Source organism: Lycium ferocissimum, chromosome 6, assembly GCF_029784015.1.
Source record: "Lycium ferocissimum isolate CSIRO_LF1 chromosome 6, AGI_CSIRO_Lferr_CH_V1, whole genome shotgun sequence".
Lineage (NCBI taxonomy): Eukaryota > Viridiplantae > Streptophyta > Magnoliopsida > Solanales > Solanaceae > Lycium > Lycium ferocissimum.
Window position 1 is genome coordinate 50943384 of NC_081347.1, and position 24311 is coordinate 50967694.

At 40.1% G+C, this 24311-nt stretch overlaps 1 protein-coding gene and 1 long non-coding RNA gene across 2 annotated transcripts; both read left to right on the forward strand.

The window, feature by feature from the left end:
* The first annotated feature begins 15895 nt into the window (after nucleotides 1–15895).
* Nucleotides 15896–16651, forward strand: LOC132061366 (uncharacterized). The gene has a single exon (XM_059454200.1). The coding sequence runs from the start codon at nucleotides 15896–15898 to the stop codon at nucleotides 16649–16651; it is 756 nt and encodes a 251-aa protein (XP_059310183.1).
* Nucleotides 16652–20392: 3741 nt separating this feature from the next.
* On the forward strand, nucleotides 20393–24072 carry LOC132060802 (uncharacterized). The gene is made up of 2 exons (XR_009416031.1): nucleotides 20393–20497; nucleotides 23821–24072. It is a non-coding gene; the product is annotated as an uncharacterized LOC132060802 (long non-coding RNA).
* Nucleotides 24073–24311: the final 239 nt, after the last annotated feature.

A 24311-nucleotide genomic window follows, 5' to 3' on the forward strand; every position in this document is an offset into this window, starting at 1 on the left:
ATTATGACTGTCTTTCGAGTCTGAATATTATTCGACCTGCGGTACGATTCGGATACTACGTTCGATATGATCCGCCTATAACCGATCCGACTTATCTTCCGAACTACTTCGGTTTGATTACGTCCGTATGTCGGTCCGTATGTATATGGTTTCTCATGGATCTGTTCGTGGATGTCTCAATGCTTCCTTCCGCGCCGGGCCAAAGTTCGTAATTCGTGCACCTCATTGCATTGTTCACCGCGTCCCTCGGATTGTGCGGGCCGGGATTCGTCGTATTTGATATGGTCGATATGACACTCGCTATGACCGATTATGTGATATTACGGGGATGGCGGCCGGGATGGCATATGATTTGATTACGTCTTCGTCCACCGCGTCCGTACTACGAGGGCCGGGTTATTACCGCGTCCCTTATTAATTTGGTGGAGGGATCCGTTCGTATGTGAAAGAAATCTTTATATGTACGTCTCGTATGTGATTATGACTCGCATGCATGATTACACATTCGTTCGTATGTCCGATTTGGATTACGACACATTCTCGTCACACACAATTCCGTGCGTCCGATCAATTTCGATTTCGTCCGCCATACATTGAGATACGGTTCGTCCGGGAATCCGCCATACGCTCCGTAAGTTTGATTCGGCTTATGACCCGATCCCCGTCCGCTTCGTAAGTCCGACTCGTATGAATCCGGTTCGTCTGGGCCTATTTTCGTACTTCCAAATTCTACGATTTTACATATCGACTCCGGTTATTTTAATTATATATGTTATGTTTCGCTTTACATACTGGTATATATACATCTTCGTCGACCCCCTTTTTTCGCGGGGGCCGTGTTACATGCCCACGTACGGACGCATCGGCATAGGATATCGACTGTTTTTGGGTTGACGAGCTCCCTTTTGATCCGGAGTCGATATTTGGTATATATATTTTCGTTGTTCATATGTTCGTATATATATATGACTATTTGGGTACGGCGGGGCCCCGTCCCGTCTTTCGATTCTTTTCGTATGTTGGAGGTCCGCACATATCTGTGAGGTGTGGGTTATCACTGTCTGGGTAAGTATGTGTGATATGCGACTCTGTCTGTTATGATAGCCTCGACGGCTTATATACAGATTATGTATGTATATATACGTATGCTTATGCATGTTCGTGCGACGTATGTTATATCTGTATGGACTTATGTATGCCCGAGCGGATTAGCCATTTGGTATGTCGGATTTGTTAGGTAGGTACGTATGGGTGTCCGTAGACACCGATCACGCTCACGGAGTTGGGTCGTGACAATATGTTGCGACATGACCGACCGGATGCACCGATATATAGTGGGGTGGACCAGACTTCGTGTGTTGCTTGGTGATTCGGTAAGGATATTGCCCGTATACAGGCCCATGCCCAGGGCATAGAGGACATACGCAGAGGGCGCCAGCCTGATAGGGTTGATGATAGGAGCCAGCCCAAGAGGGCTAGATCAACTGGATATTCAGGGGATTTTCGAGGCAGGCAGCCTCAGCAGCAGCAGAGCAGATATCCTCTCCCGGCACGGGCACACCCCCGCGGTTTCCCGACGAGAGATCGAGAGGGCGTAGGATATTCGGGGGGTGCCGAGCTCCGGGTTTTCGGGCTCACGGTTGGACGAGAGGCTCCAGCAGTCAGATGAGACCACCCAGACCTCCGTGTTCCCACTGTGGGAGACAGCACCCTGGAGAGTGTTTTCGTGCCACCGGTGTGTGCTTTACTTGTGGCCGTCAGGGCCATCTGATGAGAGATTGTCCGGTTAGAGGTGGTGCAGGCAGCGCAGCTCAGTCTACCGGATCAGCCGGTGGTTCATCTTCATCCTCGGTAGCTATGCGCCCTGCGGGGCGAGGTATGCCAGCATCAGCGGGCCGAGGCAGGGGTCGTGGTGGAGTTTTCGGTTCTAGCGGTCCTTCGAACCGCATATATGCGTGTGACCCGGCAGGACCGGGAGGCGTCGCCTAATGTCGTACGGGTATATTCTTGGTTTTCTCTCGAGATGTGTATGCACCGATTGATCCTGGTTCTACATTATCATATATTTCTCCCTTGTTGCTAATAAAATTGGGATAGAATGCGAGCCGATAGAGCCCTTTGAGGTAGCTACGCCGGTGGGGATTCCGTTGTAGCCAGTCAGTTATAGAGATTGTTCGGTGATTATCTGTGGCCGCTGTACTAAGGCCGATTTGGTAGAGTTAGATATGACTGAGTTCGATGTGATTATGGGTATGGATTGGCTAGCTTCTTGTTATGCTAATGTTGACTGTCAAAAGAAGATAGTCCGTTTCCAATTTCCAGGGGAACCAGTTATAGAGTGGGCAGGTAATACAGCATCGCCGAGGGGTAAGTTTATTTCATACCTCAAGGCAAGGAAAATGATCAGAAAAGGCTATATTTATCATCTGGTTCGTGTTCATGATTTAGAAGCAGAGGCACCGACTCTTCAGTCAGCCCCAGTGGTTAATGAATTCTTAGATGTATTTCCAGATGAGCTTCCGGGTCTTCCTCCCGAGCGGGAGATAGAGTTTGCTATTGATTTATTGCCCGATACTCAGCCTATCTCTATTCCCCCGTACGGAATGGCACCACAGAATTGAAAGAATTGAAAGAGCGGTGAGAGATTTATTAGAGAAGGGCTTTATTAGGCCCGTACATCACCACCGAGGAGCGCCGGTATTGTTTGTGAGAAAGAAGGATGGGTTCTTTGCGGATGTGCATTGATTATCGGCGGTGAATAAGGTAACCATCAAGAATAAATATCCCCTCCCCGGGATTGATGATTTGTTTGATCGGTTGCGGGGTGCCAGGTGTTTCTCAAAGATAGACTTGCGGTCGCTATCATCGAGGTACGGGTACGAGAGGTCGATATTCCTAAGACAAACATTCGGGACCCAATATGGGCACTATGAATTCGAGTGATGTCTTTTGGGTGACAAATGCTCCAGCCGGTATTTATGGACTTGATGAATCGGGTATTCATACCGTTCTTAGACATGTTCGTGATAGTATTTATTGATGACATCCTGGTTTATTCTCGATCAGAAGCAGAACATGCAGATCATTTGAGGACGGTACTTGGCACACTTCGGCACCAGAAGTTGTATGCTAAATTTTCTAAGTGTGAATTCTGGCTGACTTCAGTGGCATTTCTGGGGCATATTATTGGGGCTGATGGCATCCGGGTGGATACCCAGAAGATTGAGGCCGTAAAGAATTGGCCTAGGCCTACGACGCCGACTGAGGTGCGTAGCTTTCTGGGATTGGCCGGTTATTACGGGAGATTCGTAGAGAAATTTGCTTCGATTTTAGCGCCTTTGACAAGGCCGACTCGAGGGAGCTAAGTTTCGGTGGTCGATGCTTGCGTGCGTAGCTTCCGATTCTTTGAAAGAGAAGTTGACTACGGCTCCAGTCCTGACTCTTCCCGAGGGGCCAGATGGGTATGTGATTTATTGTGATGCCTCTGGTATTGGTTTGGGGTGTGTGTTGATGCAGCACGGCAGGGTGATAGCTTATGCTTCCCGGCAGCTCAGAAAACACGAGAAAAATTATCCTACTCACGATTTGGAGCTGGCCGCGGTGATTCATGCTTTGAAGATGTGGAGACATTATTTATATGGTGTTCACGTTGATATTTATACAGATCATAAGAGCCTCCAGTACATCTTTAAACGAAAGGAGCTAAACTTGCGGCGAGAGGAGGTGGTTAGAGTTGCTGAAAGATTATGATGTTGACATTCTCTACCATCCGGGGAAAGCTAATGTTGTGGCAGATGCACTTAGTCGCAAGTCTATGGGCAGCCTAGCGGACGTGCCATCAGAGAGGAAAGAAATGGTTCGTGAGATCCATCAGTTGGCTAGTCTTGGAGTTCGTTTGGCTGATTCTGGAGATGTTGGGGTTTCTGTTCGAGGTATTGCCGAATCCTCATTACAGAAGAGATTAAGCGGCGTCAGTATGAGGATCCTATTCTGGCACAGTACAGAGACACAGCCCTTGAGAAGGAAAAGACCCCGTTTGAGCTTACATCCGATGGAGTATTATTACACAGGGGCAGATTATGTGTACCTGATGTTGCGGGTTTGCGGCGACAGGTTATGGGCGAGGCACATTATGCCCGTTATTCGTTCACCCGGGGTCGACGAAGATGTATCATGATCTCGGATGTTTATATTGGTGGGATGGTATGAAAGAGATATAGCGAGTTCGTCGCTCGGTGCCGAATTGTCGGCGTGTTAAGGTCGAGCACCAGAAGCCCGGTGGACTATTACAGGAGATGGAGATACCGTCGTGGAAGTGGGAGATCATTAATATGGATTTTATTACAGGTTTACCTCGCACTCCACGGAGGTATGATTCCATTTGGGTTATTGTTGATCGGCTGACGAAATCGGCCCATTTTCTTCCAGTCCGGACTACCTACTCAGCTGAGGATTATGCCAGGCTTTATATTAAGGAGATTGTGCGACTTCACGGAGTTCCTATATCTATTATCTCCGAGAGGTGCCCGTTCACGGCTAATTTCCGGGAGATCATTTCGGGCGGGATTGGGGACACGGGTGAGTCTCGGTACGGCATTCCATCCCGGTCGACGGACGGCCGAGCGCACTATTCGGATTTGGAAGATATGTTGCGGGCTTTGTGTTATTGATTTCAGAGGTAGCTGGGATGATCATTTGCCGCTTGTTGAATTTGCTTATAATAACAGCTACCACTCCAGTATTCAGATGGCACCGTACGAGGCGTTGTATGGCAGAAAGTGTAGGTCACCGATCGGTTGGTTTGATGTTGGGAGACTGAGTTGATTGGCCCAGATGTGGTCCAGCAGGCAGTGGATAAGGTGAAACTCATTCGGGAGCGGTTGTTAGCGGCTCAAAGTCGACGAAATCATATGCGAGATAATCGCCGTCGACATTTAGAGTTTCGGATTGGTGATTGGGTATTCACGAAAGTGTCGCCTATGAAAGGTGTTATGAGATTTGGCAAGAAAGGGAAGCTCGGTCCGAGATATATTGGGCCTTATCGGATCATTCGTAAAATAGGCAAGGTTGCCTATGAGTTAGATCGCCCGGTGATTTGGGAGCGGTACATCCGGTATTTCCATGTTTCTATGCTTCGTAAATGTATTGGTGACCCCTCCAGAATATTTCCTGTAGATGATATTCAGGTCACAGAGGAGCTATCTTATGAGGAGCAGCCTATAGCCATATTGGATCGTCAGGTAAGAAAGTTGCGGAATAAAGATGTGGCTTCTGTTAAAGTGCTGTGGCGGAATAATAACCGAGAGGAAATGACCTGGGAAGCTGAGGAGCAGATGAAGAAGAAGTATCCTCACTTATTTCCAGTGCCTACAGGTAATCCAAATTCTTTACATGACTATGTTGTTTGATAAATGAATTGTTGATCAATGAATGAATTGTTGTGATAGTTGAAAAAGAAACTCCCCCAAATTGTTTATAAGATCCCGTAAGGTTAATCTAACATTCGAGGACGAATGTTCTAAAGGGGGGGAGGATGTTAGAACCCGTATTTGGTGCATTGGGACAATTCGGATTAACTATGATAAGTTAGGGTCCAAACCATTCCGGGATACAAAGTCGAGATTTTTGACCTTCGATTTTATTTTGAGATATAAGTTGTGCATGAATTTGTTGGTATGGAACACTTAGGAAAATTTGGGACCAAAATTGGAATTAGTGAAACTTGAAAATCATGCAATTTTGGCTTGCTTTGGCCGTGTAGAGTGGGAGTGGCCCACACAATTTGTGGACAATTTTAATTGGTCCAACACTTGTGTGGGCCAAGGGACACTTGGATGAATCATCTTAGAGTTTAAAAGATGACTTCTAAGTCATCTTTTCCACATTTCAACACTTAGAAAAAAAGAGAACAAGAAGTTGAAGAACCTTGAGGCTCTCGGCCAAGGAGACAAAAAAGTGAAGATCAATTCTAGCCATTCCAAAATTATTTTGTTGATGCAAACCCACTATTTTGAGGTCCCTAAGTAGCGTGGAAGCGTTGTTCGGGTCATCAATCATTCGTTGTCATTGCAAACCCTAGCCTATTGTGGAGTTGAAGAAGAAAGGTAAGAATTGATCATGTTTTATATGTTATAAAGGTTGTATGCATGTTGTAGTATGTTAAAATGGATGAATATCATGAAAAATAGTATGTTGGAAGTGAGTTGTGTGCATGGTGTGTTAGCCGTGTGAGGTGTGTGTATGTTGTGTTGTGTTGAGGTGATGAATTGATCTTATGTAGCATGTTGTGATTGTTGTAGAGTGGAGTAAGGAATGAGAATCATCTTTATATGTTGGTGGGAGGTGTTGGCCGAATGTAGGCCATTCATGTAACAAGAAATGAATTAATATCGCTTAATGTTTTAGTCGTCGTCGTTATGAATTCTATGTTGGAAATGAATGTTTAATGACTCAAATTGATGTTGTAATTGTTGCGGACTGATTTGGAGGTTATTGTACATTTAATGTAATTTGTATATTGATGAGAATAGCATTGTTAGAATGTGAATTGTGGATGCAAATCATGATTTGAAAATGAGGAATGTGTTAAAGTGAGGTTCTCGGGTTTGGGGACTGATTTCGGGTGGATTGGAACAATTGTTGGATTGTTGGAAATGTTGTATGAATTGCTTAGAATGTCTTTAAATGTTGTTGGTATGGGTTCGGGTTAGTATTTGAATGTATAAGCGTCGATGTTGGCTTGAAGGTAAGTCGTTGAATTGAATTTATGAATGTTGTTGAATGATGGAAAAGAGAGTTATTAATGTTGTATTGCCTTTCGGATTGATTATTAATGTTGCTAGGTTGGTTGTTGTTGTTGTTGTTGTTTGATTTGGCCGAGTTAAATTCTCGGGGTTGGCCTATTTACGGGGGAAAATGCTGCCCAAATTTACGTAGAATTAAGGGCTAAATTGGAATTAAATGCCCAAATGTCTCTAGCTAATGTTTGGCATATTATGACTTGTTTGTAGATCTTGGGCAGCCCGAGACGTAGGTTGGATTTATCTTGAGTTTGAGCTAGCGTTGAGTGCGTACGAGGTATGTAAAGCTCCATTCTTTCTTCTTTGGCATGCCTTAGTTACAAATAGGCTATGACACGAGCTTCGAGAAATTCGATTCTCGCAATCCGAGCATGTTTATGACTCTATTCGTTTCTTGGAAATTCGTATGTTGGTATGATGAAATATTGGCCTTTATGCCTTTGAAATATTTGATTTTCAACTTTTGCACAAAAAGTTTGGCTTTTAAAAGTTCGTAACTACGAACGCCCGTATCTTTCACAGAAAGGCTCGGATTGCCTCGATATGCTCGTAGGAGATTGTAGGATGTATGATAAGTATGTTTTTCATAGACGGGCCCGACTCGGGTCGACACCTGTCCGTGGGTCCCCCGACTCTTCTTTTTGTAATCCTGACGACTTTTGACAAAATATGATTTGACTATTATCCCGATTTTAAGTATGATCATTTTACTTATCATTTGAGTCTATGATAATGATTTTATGCATATGGTTACTCACGACTCCGTTCGTGCATTCTATTATATCTTTCGCCGAGTCCGGGCCGGTTACGTTGTCGTGCGCACTTTGTTATACTCCGGTGTTATCTTTGTGATTATGGTTCGCCGAGCCCTCGCTCGAGGGTCGGGTTCCGCTTATATTTGGTGTTATCTTGTGTATGGCGTTATCGTGTATGATATGTGACGGGGATACGGAGATTTGAAACCTTACGGTGTTATCTTTGTGTTATGGCGCCATCGACGGGCGAGCGACCATATTTCACATGCCCTATGCATGATTTGTATTTTGAAAGTAACAATTTGATATTTTGAAAATGCATTTACTTTCTGTACTTCTATTTCGATTTTGACTCAGATTTGTATACTACATTTTTACGCTTTGCATACTCAGTACATATTTCGTACTGACCCCCTTTCTTCGGGGGCTGCGTTTCATGCCGCGTGGTACGGACGCACGGTTTGGTGATCCACCATTTAGGACACCCTCTTTCTTCATTTGGAGTGCTCCCCTTATTCCGAGTCACATTTTGGTATATATTCGTTCGTTGCATTTGTATATATTTGTTCGGGGGTACGGCGGGGCCTGTCCCGTCATATGATTTTGTTTGTCCGTTTAGAGGTACGTGGACATGTATGTGGGTTATTCCCATTCTGTACAGTTGTGTTTGTATGTTATATGTTCTGGGCGATCCCATTCGCCGTGGTAGCCTCGTCGGCTTGCATTTGTATATGTTTTGGGCCGTTGCGCCATTTGATAGCCTTGTCGGCTTCTGATATATATATGGTTGTGTTTGAGATATGTTTGCGAGAGTTTGATATAATCTGAGACAGCGTTTGATATTTGTGTCTGTATAAGCCATCTGTTTACGACTCGAATTTATGAATGTGTTTGGAAAGGTCGTTTCGACTGTAAGGGTTTGATATTTTTTGATAATTTACTCAAATATATATTACATAGATAGAAATATTACCAAAACTATATATAGATACTACTTCATATAGTGGAGATTATTCTGAAAAAACAGTGCATTACACACACACACACACAAAAAAAAAAAAAAAAAAGAGGAAAAGGCTTGTAAAAGGTTTTTGAAGTGTTTGTTGCTGAGGGCTTGATTCAATCTCCTCATTTGATCTTTAGGTTGCCTTTGCAAAAGGTAATATCCCTATCCTACTATTTAAATCAGTTCAGTCTTCATATGAGTATTAAATGATTATACTATTGTCTAAATGCGTGTTTGAAGCTTCGTTTCACTAGTTTGGATATATTTCTGCCTAGTTTTAGTTAATAAGTGAAGTGTTGATGTTGTTTAAGACTGATGTAATGTGATTAAGCTTGTTTGTGAATCATGTCTGAGTTTTGTTTTGTTGTTTCCCCTTTTGGGATTTAGAACTAGGAAATGGGATTTAGAGGGTGTTGTATGGAACTCAATATAATCTATATCAAGTTATTTAAAGCTCAGTTTCTTTGTTATATGATACTGTTCATTGGGTTTGAGTATTTAATCCTTTTCTTGAGATTTTTTGTTCCTTATGCTGTGAATAAGGTCCTGTCTAACAACAATAGATCAATTTTGTCTACTAGTTTTGTTGTTTGGTGTGGTTTTCGATCCTAGTCATGCTTACAGATTGATTCTGCATTAAAAGGTTTAAATTTCTGTCTTTAGAAGCTTGTTAAGGTCCAAGTTTGGAAGTCAAAATTGATCCTTTCCTAGCATTTTTTTGGATTAGAATCACCTCTAGTGGTGTGACTTCCTTTAAAAGGGTAACTTAAGGCTTCTTCTGAAATTTTCTTGGTAGTAGAATCTTTGAAGTCTTTAAAATTCACCCTCCGAACCCGTGGGTATTACTAATATTTGCCTAGAATTGTTATAAAAAGAAAGAAAGAGGTCGTTTTGTTTAGACTATGTTGTGTGGATCTCATTTTTGATATGCGGTTTTCCTTTTCCCTTGCTAGCTAGATTATCATGGAATGCTGTTATGTTTTAATTTGGACTTTGAAATGTTAGGAAGATAGACCTTTATACACCCTTATTGTTTGAATAGGTAAGGAGTATAAAAAAGGATTAAACTTTGTTGGATTTACTGTAATGCTAAAATAGAGGACAAAAATCTGCTTTTGAAAGATAAACAAGGTGTCTGCTAGTTGTTTGTGATCCTGCACCTATGTGTTCACATGTTCCTCCATCCTCCCTGGTATTGTTCAGTCTAATATGGTATTGATGACCTAAGAATGGAACCATGATCCCCTATGCCCAAGGCCTAGTTGTTTGTGAGTGTTTCTATGTGTACTCTTCTCTGTTTGTGATCACTGTGATCTTGTCTGATCTTCTACTCAACTTAGGGTATATTCATGCTCCCATGACCCTTATGGACTTGTTTAATTTTGTTTTGATCACCCTCTTTGACTGAGTAAGACCACTGTTGTCTTCTTTACTTTGTTTTGGACTTTTGTATGTAAGCTTTAAATAAAATCAAAAATGTAGAATTCTGTTGGTTTTATAAAGTTGACTAGGATGTAAAATGACTTTGGTGAATAGTTAAGACCTCATTGACTTAAAACAGGCTAAGATTAGAAATTCAGAAGCCATGCCCTTGAACTTGCTACTTGATTTTGTAGTACCTTGTTATGATATAAGTAAAACCAGTTAACTCACTGCTATTTAGTTAGTCTAAGAGGTGGTTGAAAGATGTAATCTTAGAAATTATGTGGCATTTGCTTATTTTGATTGAGGCCAGAAGTGATTGCTTGCTTTTTGCTTGCTAACTTACCTTGCTTTGCCATTTCTGAACCTTGCTAATTTATGTGAAGATAAAGTGGATTTTTCTTGTAACTTGTTGGATATATTTGGGACTGCCTAGATAGAAGGTTAATAGAAATGTGAAAGATATAAGGTTTGTGGTTGATCCCGATCCTAGAAAGAGTGTAAGTGCCATTTTGAACATTATGTGTGCTTGTCAATACCTACTCGTTGGCTCATCTAGGAAAGGTTGAAGTGTAGGGGGGTTGGAAGTTAGATTTCTGTTAAAACCAAGTATAAAAGTCTAAACTAGTTCTTGAGATTACTAAGTGACTTGTTTTCCCCTATTATCTGTTATTCACCTAGAATTTGCTGCAGTTTATTCCTCCTTATAAAATTATGCTCTTCGAGTTGGTTCTTAAATGTGGTTTTCTGGGAATTCTTGTGCCTAGTATTTCAATATAGAAGAATGAGCATAGGAGGTTTAAAACGAAGCAAAAATTGCAGGAAAGGGTTAATATCAGCCTTTTTGTTTCTTTGCCATTTACTTGATCAATTCTTGGCTTTTATGACATTACCTTGTCTGTGCTTGTTGTTTAGGAGTGCCATGACCTAATTTACTACTTAAAATTTAGCTAAAGCACCACAAAATCACTCTATCTCCCTTAATTGGAGTATGATTTAATTTCCTCCTAGAAAGTGTTACACCTCGGAAAATATTCCGTTGATGCACAGTGAATAGACAAACGAAGAGTACGAAGTATACGGTGTTTCAATAAATAAAGAATGACATTTGATGACCTTAAGTAAGACTTCAAAGACATTCGATGTTAGACGAGAAAGTTACCAAGAGAAGGCAATGCATACGATAAGTATCGGAAAGAATCTACGAGTAGCGAGTTAACAATAAGTTAATGAGACTTTAGAGAAGAATTATAGCGTCCCTTAGATTGGTATTGAGGTGTTAAACAAGTGTTAAGAAGGTTCCATAAGGATTGGAGATCAAACGAGTCGATGAGAACAAGTTCGGAATCACTGGACATTATATGGCCAAACATACTGGCCGTACAAAATACACGGACCGTATGTCCAGCCGTAGGTTCAGCCCAGAATGGCACACCTCACTGGACCAAACATACGGTCCAGACATACGGCCAGTGAAAAATATACGGACCGTATGTTGGTCCGTATGTTCGGTCGGACCGAATTGTGTTATTTAATAAGGATCCAAGTTTCATTTATTTCATTTCACCTTTCACTCCCCTTCTCTCCAAAACATCTCTCCACATTTATTCCATAAGATTCCAAGAGAAATTAGTGTTCAACTTCATCAAACTAAGTGAATCAAGTATAAGAGACCGATTAAAGTTCATCCAAGACAAGGATTCAAGAAAAGGTGAAACTAGGATTTTTCTCAAGTGAAGTGTTTGCACCCAAGGTTCATTCCTACACCATCTAAGGTAAGTTTTATGACATTTCCTTGTTGTTTAAGGTATTTGAAAGTTGAAACACTTGGATTATATAAGGAAATAGGAAATGGGTCATGAATGTGGGAATAATGCCACTTTTGAATAAATGTTTGGATTGAGTCATGATTCTTGATGCATTAGGATTATAATCATGTTATAAATGATATTGAAGAACATGGAATAGACCTTGTATGTGAATGAACAAAATTGTGTGATATAACCATGAATATGGATGAATTGAAGTGAATTGAGAAATAAGGATAATGTAGTTAAATAAAGGCTATTTTGATGATGTTGTGAAAGTTATTATCGATGTTTGGGAGTTGATATGTGATATGGATGAAGTCGTATAAATAAAGGAGATGCTGTCCAATTTTCTCTAGCCTTAGTCATGCATGCTAAGCTATCGATGTCTAATGATAGTATAACTTTAATGAAGGTAGAAACGTGAGCATTGAAGAAGCATGTGCAAGTGATAGAATAGTCGAACGGAAAGGTATGTAAGGCTAACCCTTCTTTCATAAGGCATGGTTCCTTGGCCAATTATCTATCCTTTTATGAGCCTACGATATTCTCCAATGATCCTATCTCTAAAAGCTACTAAGCTTATGAGTCTCGATATGATACGATTGTACTAAGTTCCTTATGCGATGAGTAATCCTTTAAGGATAGATTTTATGAACGACGATAGTAATGATGCTAAAGATGCTTATGAGCCTATATGTGTATGTGCCTATGTGTGGCTACTATGAAACCCCGAGCTTATGTGGCCGGGTAGAATGTATAGAAATGTATGTATATATATATATATATATATATATATATATATATAATGTGCGCACACCACTGCAGTTGGGTACGGATAACACTGAGCCTTGGTAGGGCCAGGTATGTATGACACTGAGCCTTGGTAGGGCCAGGTATGTGAAGCACCGAACCTTCGTGGTCGGGTATGCTATATAAATACTATGTATATGACATCAATATGAGTACGAATATGCTAAGTATATGTAAATGTTATGTAAAGGCTATGTATATGCAATGTATATGAGATGTAAATGAGATGAATATGAGTATGAAAAGGAAATATGAATACGAATACGAAAATGGACACGAAAGGTAAATGAGTACGGATATGGATGTATGTACACGGATACGCAATAGAAATGGAATGTCCCTATAGAAAGCAAGTAAGTGCTATGACGATAATGCTATTATCTCCCATCCTATGTTATTTCACATGTTGTCTATTATGCTTTCATATTGATATTGATCATGCTTTACATACTTAGTACATTCCGTGCGACGTCCTTTTATTTGTGACGCTGCGTCATGCCCGCAGGTGGCCAGGGAGACAGACTTGATCCATAGCTATATTTCTCAGGGACAACATAGCGGAGCTCCATTTCATTTAGAGCTACAGCTTTTGGTACAGATTCTTTTGTGTAAATATTCATGGGCACGGCGGGGTCCTGTCCCACCCATATGTTATATGACGTATTCATCTTAGAGGCTCGTAGACATGTGTATGTGGTTAGATTGTTAATGATGATATAGATGTGTTGTTGCCCAAGGGGATTAATATGAATGATGAATGAGAGCATGATTTAGCTAAGTGGCTCACCTCAATGTGATGTAAAAGTATGTTAAGAGGTGCCCGGGTGAGTTAGCACCGGGTGCCCGTCGCGGCCCTCCTATTGGGTCGTGACAGAAAGTTCAGAAATGAGGACCATAAGTATGGTCTTTGGCCTGTTTTCTGTCTCACTTGCTTCAACCTTGAACTGCTTTACTTCCTTGCCTTTCTACTATCCACACTACTTGTCTAGCCTCCTAAAAGTGTGCTATGACCTCCTTGATTATGCTATGTGTGGTTCTAAATTTTGATACTCAATGTCATGCTAAAACTAAGATCAAAACTGCTATTACTAGAATAAATGTGATACCTGCACACTTGCACCTATGGCTGATTTGTGAATTTCTATAGCCTATGTACATGAGTTCCTACCTCTTGCTCGGTTGGTGCCCATAATAATTTTAGTATAGTATTTTGAGCCCCAGGAAGATGTCATGAACCCATTTTGGCCACAGCTAGGATTAAATGAATCTGTAATTGCTGTCATGAAAGTCTCTTGTTATTTGAGACTTGCCATGCCTATAGTTGAACTATGTTTGCACTTATGATAAACCCTCCCAGAAATTTGTTGATCCTGTCTTAGCCATTCTTTATGCCATAGTTAAGTTCTGTTGGACTTTTTATTCATGTTAAACCTTCATGTTCTTTTTATTCATGTTAAACCTTCATGTTCTTCCTAGTTATTCCATGATTATCTTCTGAGTCTTAAATACTTGTTGTGCCTCGCCTTGAGTTATCTTTGCATTGCCTAAAGCTAGGTATTTCCTTCCCTTTGTGTCTGATGGACCACTCAGTGGTATTTTGCTTTTGTGTTTGATTGTTCAACTTTGGGCAGTTGCTAGAACTTTATGTCTGCAATTGTGTGGACTTCTGGGGAATTTGTGGTTTGTGCATGACTTGAATGTGGTGTTTAGATTCAAGGTTAAACTAAATATGTAGTGTATATCAAGTGTATATGGAGGGTATGCCCTTTAAAGTGCTTTGCTCTTCATATATATATAAGTGATACATTGGTAGTATATCTTGTATATTAGAGTCTTCACACTTAGTAAATTAGGAAGAAAACTGAGTAGTATATCAGTAATATATTGCGTGTATCACAGTTTTCACACTTAAAGAGAATTTAAAAGAGAGTGAGTTTGGGCCTACTGCTTGGGCCCATTATTTGTGATTTGCGTATCCGAGCTGCTGCCATTGTTTTGGGCTTTTATTTCATGGTATTAGAGACTGTTTTGAGTCGTTATTATATGGGCTTGGCCTAGATGTGATGTAATTCATTTTTTGGGCATTGTAATAATTACCATTATGGTTTTAATCTTGTACTTAATTCAATTTGTGAGCATATACTAATGTCATATAAGTCCTTTACCTCTATGTTCATCAAAAACCAGTTGGTGGGCCCCAACAGGGCCCACTAACGTATCTAGATCGAGTCAACCCAACATTGGAGCAAAAATGGAGCATACATTGGAATTAAGACGAGACTGATTGCATGAATGTTTTCCCTTTGGGTTTGGTCGACCCAAATTCTCTACCTCATTTAAATTGTGTACTTTAAATTGATTATTTGCCTAATTATCGTGCCAATTGGAACCCTTATGAGATTGCCATGTTTTAAAGTCGCCAAAAAATGAATTTGCCACAAAAGATAAGACTAAATTTGGAGCATTAACACAATTTGGGACTGATTTGACTAAAGGACTAAAACTGCCAACTTTTAGGAAGTTTGGGACTGATTTGAACATTTGCAAATGACTATGGACTTAGACGTGTGGGCTGATTTGGACAAAACTTGTGAGACTAATATGATTATTTAGACTTAGGCTAAAAGAATAAAAGTTGACTAAAACTTAGAAAAGAATAGAAATAAAAAATGGACTACATATGTGTATGTAGAATATTATATGGACTATAATAGTGTATCTAAATTATTTTCTTAAAAATATTTTCTTATACTTCGAAACATTTTTTTCAAAACTATTTTTTAGGTGGACTTACGTAGAGGCCTATTTAGGATAAGAGCCTTCGGGTATTAACCTAAGTGTTCTAGTCTGATACCCTAAACGCCTAATTTTGGGCAAAATTTTACCACTTTTGATTCTTGAAAAGTGGCATTTTTTTGTATGAAAGACTAATTTTTATTGGCGGAAATATAAAACAAAACTATTTTTATCACAACTAATTTATATCTACATAGACATATTATTAGAACCCGTAGGTCAACCGTATTTTACAGATCCTTAATACCGGGTGCCTATCACCTTCCCCGAGTGATCACTAGAACCCTTACCCATACTTTGGTTAGATTAGGATTCTTTTAAGACTTAACTGCTTTAAATGAACCCTTTTCGAACTGGTTTTCTTAATTTCCTAAAAATTAGGTGGCGACTCTAAAATAAGTCCATTTAGAGCACCATCCATGTAGAAGTATATTTTTTTCTTTTTCTCAGTACGATTGATAACCGTACGTCCCCGGGACACTTTCCCTTTTTAAAATGAGGCAAGTGCAAATGCGAATTCGGAAAAATAGAATCGCTACAGTGGCATGGGGGATGGATATCATAGGACCCATCGAACCCCTGGCCTCCAATGGACATCATTTCATCTTGGTCACCATCGACTACTTCACTAAATGGGTAGAAGCCACTTCGCACAAGTCAGTAACCAAGAAGGTCGTGGCTGACTTTGTCAGAAACAATCTGATATGTCGCTTTGGTGTACCGGAATCCATCATCACAGACAATGGTGCCAATTTAAATAGTCATTTGATGAAGGACATTTGCGAACAATTCAGGATAACCCACAGGAACTCTACCGGCCGGCCACAGATGAATAGAGCCATGGAGGCCACTAACAAAAACATGATGAGAATCCTGAGGAAAATGATCGACAACTACAGGAATTGGCACGAACAGCTACCTTATGCCCTGTTGGGGTATCGGACAACGACCCGCACTTCCACCGGGGCAACTCCATATCTCCTTGTCTACGGTATAGAAGCGGTCATACCCACAGAAGTGGAGATCCCCTCACTCTGGATCGTCCAAGAGGCAGAACTAAAAGATTCAGAATGGGTCAGAAATCGCTACGACCAGCTAGCTATGATAGATGAGAAGAGAATAGTGGCTATGTGCCACGAACAGCTATACAGGCAAAGGATGTCTCGAGCCTTCAACAAAGGGGAGGGCCTGACTTTTCCAAATTGGACAACTCGTGCTCAAGCGGGTCTTTTCCCACCAAGAAGAATATAAAGAAAAATTCGCGCCGAACTGGCAAGGTCCATACATGGTCAGGAAAGTACTCTCGGGAGGGGCCGTAGTCCTAGCCGAGATGGATGGACAAGAGTGGCCCAAGGCCATCAATGCAGACGCGCTCAAGAGATACTACATCTAGGAGGCCATTTACTTGTAATCGCATTATTATTTCCTTGTAATCGTACCTTCTGCTTGTAATCATACTAGAATAGGAGGAAAACAAATCATCTATGTAATGAACTACGCCACGACCTGACTTCCCCGTGGTAGGATATGTAGGCAGTCCATATCGGACCCGGTCACATTATTAGTAAAGCCAAAAACTTAATTACTTTATCCTGAACTGCGTGCAACCTAAATTCCTCTTTGCGACAGGATACGTAGGTGCTTTCGAGCTCGCTCGTCATAAAAGAAAAACTCATAAGCCATTAGGAAAACCCCAGAGACAATAAAGCAGGACAGAAGCGACAAGATCAAACTACGAGGACTGATACAAGAGTTGGCCAGTGTCAACCCCACACTGGGGCAGAATTCCTATCAAGAACAATCAACAGGGAGATAGCAAAACAAGACCCTACACAGAGGCAGAATTTTTAAGGGAACCTCAAAAATTCCCGCATGATGAGAAGTAGCAGGGGCCACTCAAGGCAAACCCAAAACTGAGATAAAATTTTCGAGAAAGGCCTTAGGATTCTTCCATCAAGTTGGAAAATCAGCAGTCATACCTCCCGGGGGATCCGAAAGACCGCGCTCAAAGTCACATGTCATGACAAAAGATTTTTCAAAAAAATAATAATATATATATATATATATATATATATATATATATATATATAGGACAATGCTCTTTACAAATTTTTACTATATACTTTCTAAAAAATACGTACACGTTAGTATAAGTACATTCTAAAAAACCATTTCTCGAAATACTGAGCCCAAGAGGGTTCGGAAGAACATCAGAAGAAGCCACCAGATGGGAGGACAACAACGCTAATCGGCCTATTAGGAAACTCATAATTTTTCTGTGGATGCAGGTTTTAACAGGCAAGCAAAAGAACTATGAATGCCAAGTCTAGCAAGAAAACTTGTTTGACCGGCAGGTCCGTAACAGGCAAACGAGAAAGGATATGTCCGACCAAGAAGGGTAAAAAAAAAATGAACGAGCCTGAAGGGCATATCTGACCAAAAGAGTCGTACGAAAACGAAAGACAAGGCATATCCAACCAAGAGGGTCAGAACGACAAAAAATGAAAGAGGCATATCTGACCACAAGGGTTAACAACCAACACAACGAACGAAAGAAAGATTATCCAGTCGAAAGGGCTATATCTGTCATTTTCTTTATTTACTTTTCTGCTACCGAGAGGGCCATTGCATGTTTACTTTTCTGCTGCCGAGAGGGCCATTGCATGTTTACTTTCCTGCTGCCGAGAGGGCCATTGCACGTTTACTTTTCTGCTGCCGAGAGGGCCATTGCACGTTTACTTTTCTGCTGCCGAGAGGGCCATTTCACGTTTACTTTCCTGCTACCGAGAGGGCCATTGCACATTTACTTTCCTGCTGCCGAGAGGACCATTCATATATACTGCCAAAAGGGCCATTCATACATTCATACCGCCGAAAAGGCCATTCATTCATTCATACAACCGAGAGGGCCGTTCATACACTCATACCGCCTAGAGGGCCATTCATACACTCATACTGCCGAGAGGGCCATTCATCCATTCATACTGCCGAGAGGGCCATTGCATGTTTACTTTCCTGCTGCCGAGAGGGCCATTCATACAAATATCATAAAGATATCTGCAATATTGTTGAATTTCAAAAGCAGGTGCACAGCCTCCAAGAGAGAGCCAACATACTGAACCAGATCTAGACGAATTGTGAAGCAAACGTGGAACTTTTTCTTATGCAACAGGACAAGCTAGGGTGCTCATGAGAGTAAAGCTCTCCGGCCAGGACTTGGAAGCTGTACAATCTCAGACTTAGCCACAATCTGTCTATTTTACTAAAAAATTGCGACCGGTCGGATACACACCGATAAAATCTGAAAGTCTTCCAGCAAAAAGCGGGATACTCTTCTCCAGCAAGGCGAGCTACATGGGGCCTAATTCCCAGAGACCCGAAAATGTAGGCGGACTCAAAACCTAAGAGTCGGCCGCACTCTAACCATTGTCCAGGAAAACCCTGATCGCAACACAGGGGGTCTTAGGATTTTCCTGCTCAATCACTCAAAGTTTGTGATCGAGTCGAACTACAGGTGGCCTGAATTCTCGTACATCCTGAGATATGTAGGAAACCCAAAGGCTAGGGTCCGGCTACACATGTGTGAATTGCTTGAATTTTAAAGGCAAGATGAGTTGGGTCCATAAAAAATTTGGGTTAGTCAAATTTCGTTGCTCAGGGATGGTCCCGCCATCTCCGAACACCGAAGGGGCAGTTGTTGACACCTAATTTTTGACCTCCCGTAATTAATTTTGAGTGCTCGGAGTCCTTGGATAATAAATAAAATCAGTTGTGCACCCTAAATGGTCTAGGTAATTTTTTATGGAATTGTTTGGGATAATATTTAACCCTTTTAAATGGATAAAGAAATCTCCAGGGTATTTTTAAATTTTGAGGAAATTAATGATATTCAAGGAATATTTTTATTGAAATTGATCAAGGGGCGAAAAACCCTTTTTGGATAATTAGTTGTTTAATTAATTAGATCAAGGAAAATTAGATTAATGGTTAATAATATTCCATTTTATTGTCCAAGGCACTTTGAGTAATTAAAAGAATTGACCATTTTTACCCTTTAAATCTTGATTCTGTATGCGTTTGCATAGTTGATTAGTTTTCTTTTATCTGGTTAATTAATTCAAAACCAATATATGTAAAATGATTTTTATTTTTATTTATGAGTTATGTTTTAAATTAATTAAGTCCTAATAGACTAATAGTTAGTTTTATTTTTTTCTTATTTATTATTTTATTTTCCCGACCCTCTATACATATATATATACACCTTGTATATACCAATATACACGGTGCGTATATATATATATATATATATATATATATATATATATATATATATATAAAGGCCCGAGCCCGGCTTTTTAAATAAAAGGACTAGGCCCAGTCCAATATGGACCAGGACTCGATCCACTATCAATTAAAAGAGAGGGAGTAATACTCCTCTCATCCGTCCCATTTTACAAAGACCCTAGGGGTCTGGTAGCAAAAAAAGGAGAGGGAAGGCGGCTAAGGGTAAAACCCTAGCGTCGCCCCACTGTTCCTCCATCCACCCCACCTCTTTTCAGCCACGTCCCATTATGGTGGGCATGTAGCGTGAGGAGAGAATGAGAAGCCATTAATGCTTCGTACTTCTCTCCATAAAATCCGGCCAAACAGACCCTTAAAGGTACAATCCTACACTTTTATATCTTTTCCATCATTATTTCTTGTTTTGGAAGTTTTTGAACCATTGATTTCATTCTTATCTTGAATCTGGACTGCGTATTGGGTTTTGAGTGAGGATTTGTGTAAAATTGCAAGTCCCACATCGATGGTTGGGATTTTAAGAGGCATTCTAGGGTTTCTATAAATAGAAACCCCATTTGTTCAAGAAGAGAGGGGGAAACCAAAAAAGGCTGAAAATTACTATTTTTAAGTCTTAAAAGTTCCATAAGTCAAAATTTTAGTTTTAAACCTAACGTTTTTCAGTTTTCTATTTCTAAAATTTGTCTTGCATTTGTTTGTGTGGTGTTTTGGTGCCTGAGTTTGGCATTGGAGCACAAAAGCCTCCAAGTCCATCGCTTGACCCCGGTTGCACTCCCAAAAGGTAAATGCCTTTTAGTTTATTGCTTTATATTTAGATTTATGTTATGTGTAGTTTTATGATAAAGTTAAGTTAGTATTTTAGTTTATTGCTTTTATGCTTAGATTCTGTTTATGTTATAATTAGTTAATAAGATTATGTGTGGTTTTATGATAAAGTTTAAAGTTATTGTTTAGTTTATTGCTTTTATACTCAGATTCTGTCTACATTATACTATGTCAAGGTGATTGTGTGTGGTTTAAGATAGAGGTTTGAGTTAATGTGCTGGTCTATTACCTTTCCTTCCAGTTTATGTCCATAATATGCTTAGTTAATGTGATTGTTTGTGGTTTAGGGCAAAGTTCAACCTGATGCTTGTTATGATTTTTTTTTTTTTTTTTTAGATTGTGTCTATATTATGCTAGCTTAATGAAATTATGTAGGGATTAAAACATAATTCAAGTTGTCAGGCTTGTAGTGGCTCAGATTTCCCCTTTAGAATTTTTATTCAAGTCATGATTGGTTAATATGATTAGGTGTTCTTTCTGTGTATGGTTTGGAATGCAGCCTAAGCTGTGATACTTGTTTTGACTTGGCATTTCCATTTAGATCTTTTGATTAGGTCCTGCTAGTTTAGTTGTGACTAAGGGTCTTTAAGTGTAGTTTAGAACTATAGTGTGAGTTGAGGAGTTTGTTTGATATGGACTTTCCTCTGGACTTTCTGTTCTATTAAGATTGTCTAAACACCATTAAATGCTATATGTGAGGGTCTTGGATGTAGTTTAAGTTAATGTGTTAGCTTGATGAAAGTCCTGTGTTCTGAATTAGGGTCAAAGCAGGTCTATTAAAGTTAGGAGTGGTCCAATCCTATACGTCCCATGTGATAGGCTTGGTTTGGGGGAGAGGGGGTTAGTTTGAAGTCACAGGCTTTGTGAGTGAGTTACTTGCCTTACATTTTGGTTGTGACTATTTGGAAATGGATCTTGGTCTGAAGGTCAACAAAAGAGGGAGGTCAAGAGGCCTGTTCAAACTAGGAAGTTGAAGTCATGTTATATGTTGAACTTTGATCTGATTATTGCTTGTCTTGTGTAATTATGTGTCAGTTGAGAAGTTGAAGTCTTGTTATGAAAGGCTTTAGTCTGGTTATTGTTTGTCCTATGTGTCTTATGTAATTATGTGTTAGTTGGGAATTTGCAGTCCTATTATGTTGAACTTTAGTTGGTTATTAGTTGTCATATGTGTCTTATGAGATCCTGCATCAGTTGGGAAGTTAAAGTCTTGTTATGTTGACCTTTAGTCTGGTTATTATTTGTGCTATGTGATTATGTGTCAGTTGGGAAGTTTGAAGTCTTGAACCTAGTCTGGTTCTTGTTTGGCCTACCTGATCATGTGTTAGTTGGGAAGTTTTAAAGTCTTGAACCCAGTTTGGTTATTGTTGTCTCACCTGATCATGTGCTTGTTTGAAAAGTTTAAAGTCTAGTAGGAACTGGATCTAGTCTGATCATTACTTATCCCTCTTAATCTTGTTGTTTGTTTAGAAGTTGAAGTTTGGATACGTATTAGACCTAGCCTAATCATGTCTATCCTATCTAGTGATGTTTTGATTCTAAAAGAGTGAAAGTGTACTGTGTTTTTGGGGAATTCTATCTGTCTTACTTAGTAACTTGCTTGGCCTTAGGGGTGTTGGTGGTTACAAGGGAATTAAGTGCCTTTGTTTGGCTTGATCCTGCTATTTCACCTAAGTCATACCTGCTTGATTGAAAACTTGGCATTTTTGGTCACATTAGCATACATTGAGATAAAGGTCTTAAAAAATGATTCTGGGGAGGGAAGGGATTTAAATCTGACCCAACGTGTTTCCTTTGGCTTTGCCTTTGTCAGATTGTCTTGATTTTGGTAAGTGTGAGAGTTTGCTGAATCGATCTCTGATTAAGACCTGTGGAGTGTTGTAGTTATGCAGTGGTTGAGTAAAAAAAGGATCTTCAACATTGTCAATATGAACTGGCTTCAAGGCAGTTTTAAGATGGTTTATGTCTACTAAGAATGGGCAATCACTTAGTTTTATAGGCTTGTCAAGCAGTAATTGTCATGCCCTGTCTTAACCTAACAATGAAATATGTCTAGTCTGATAAAAAATGGCATAAAAGAAGGGTTTAAAGATTGGTAGTTTGACAAGGAGTGTGTGTACATGTGTGAGCCTGTTTGGTCCATCAATGTTAAGAAGCTGCCTATGAATCTTGTTTTGTGAAGAAAAGCTTTGTTTTGAAGACTGTCCACCTAGTTATGCTAACTGCAAAGATAAAATAAAATAAGGTAGGGTAATGGGATCTTTGTCATGAAATTTTCCATAGTTTGTCCTTGTTTGGCTTTTCCTGGATGTCGTTGTGTTTCCTTTTTGATGTTGGGAGCTGAGTTCCTTTAAAAGGAGTGATGATAAGGTTAGAATGATGGTGTTTTGAAGTCTGTTGATGTTTTCTTTGTGTGGTCTGATCCTGATGGAAAAGGAAATGGGTGGTCTCTCTTTTGAAATATAATGTGGTTCAGAATAAAGACCTTTTCATGATCATAGGTTTAGTTTGAAGTTGTTAGGGAAAATTAGATTAATGGTTGAGTTAATAAAGAGGGGCAAGTTTTAGAAGCTGCCAGTTTTAAATTTGTGCTTTAAAAATCCTAAGTCTTTGTCAAAACTTCTTTTACCTGGAACAGGTGACACTAACATGAGTCATGGTTGTCTGTGAGACCTTCCCAGGCCCATTGATGTGAATGTTGTGCTTGTTTTTGGACTTGGTTGTGTGTAATCTTGAGCTTAGTTGGGATAGGGTGAATGCCATCACTTGAATTACTGTAACCATGTCTTGTTTCCTCTAGGAAGTGGTTTGAGCCTTAATAAATGGATAGGTCTGGTTGTCTGAATATGTGCACTTGGAGTTTTTTTTTTATTTTTTTTATAATGAGTCCTGGGCTAAGTGTTGTCTAAAAAGAAACAATCCTACATTTGACCATGAACCCTCTTGTGTTTGCTTTGGTATGCCTGATTTGTTTCAGCTTATCCTCCATTTACTATGATTCTCTTAACTAGTCTATGACTTGACTGATCATTACCTGTGTTCCCCTCTGAAGCAATCTGTGTGTGTACTCTCTTCATTGTCATCCAGTTATGGAGCTGGGGTTGCCCACTATTATCCCTATACTTGTTGATCATTTAATCCCATTTAGATGTTGTTATTGGCTGTGTTTGATATAGCTGCCTGTCCTTAGAGTATGACACTTGACTGAAAATTGGTTGTGAGCTTGTTCAAATCTGTTTGCCACTCCTAAGTTCTGTAGTCTTTTCTTTCCTTGCTTGGAGGTATTGGTTGAGATAAACTATGGTAGTTCGGGGTTGTCCAGGCCTTCTCGGTGTTAGCCATGCCTGGGGTTCTTAGAAGCCCCTTGTGCGACATCGAGAATACAAGGCGAGGACTTAGTCCCCATGCAATTGTAAAATCTCCAATCAAAACAAATCCACTCAAGGAGAAATGGGGCAAGCATAGAACAATATGAATACTTTTTCATGTTTTGAATTATGTATAGTTCGGTTATTCTAGTGATAAGATCAGTGTTTATAAACTAACCGGGTTCCTTTTTTCTTTCCCCCCTCTCCTTACTCTCATGGCCAAAGGCCCAATAGGAAATTAATTCAAAATCGATTCTGCGAATGCGAAGCAAATAGCGAGGCGCGCAGAAGGCTCAGCCATGGGTCAAAATGGCTAAACTAGGGGTACGCCCCTACTCAAACTCTATTTCATTATCATTTCATTTTACATTATTTGTTTAAAGCTTTGATGTATTTGTAATTTGTATCAAATTCAT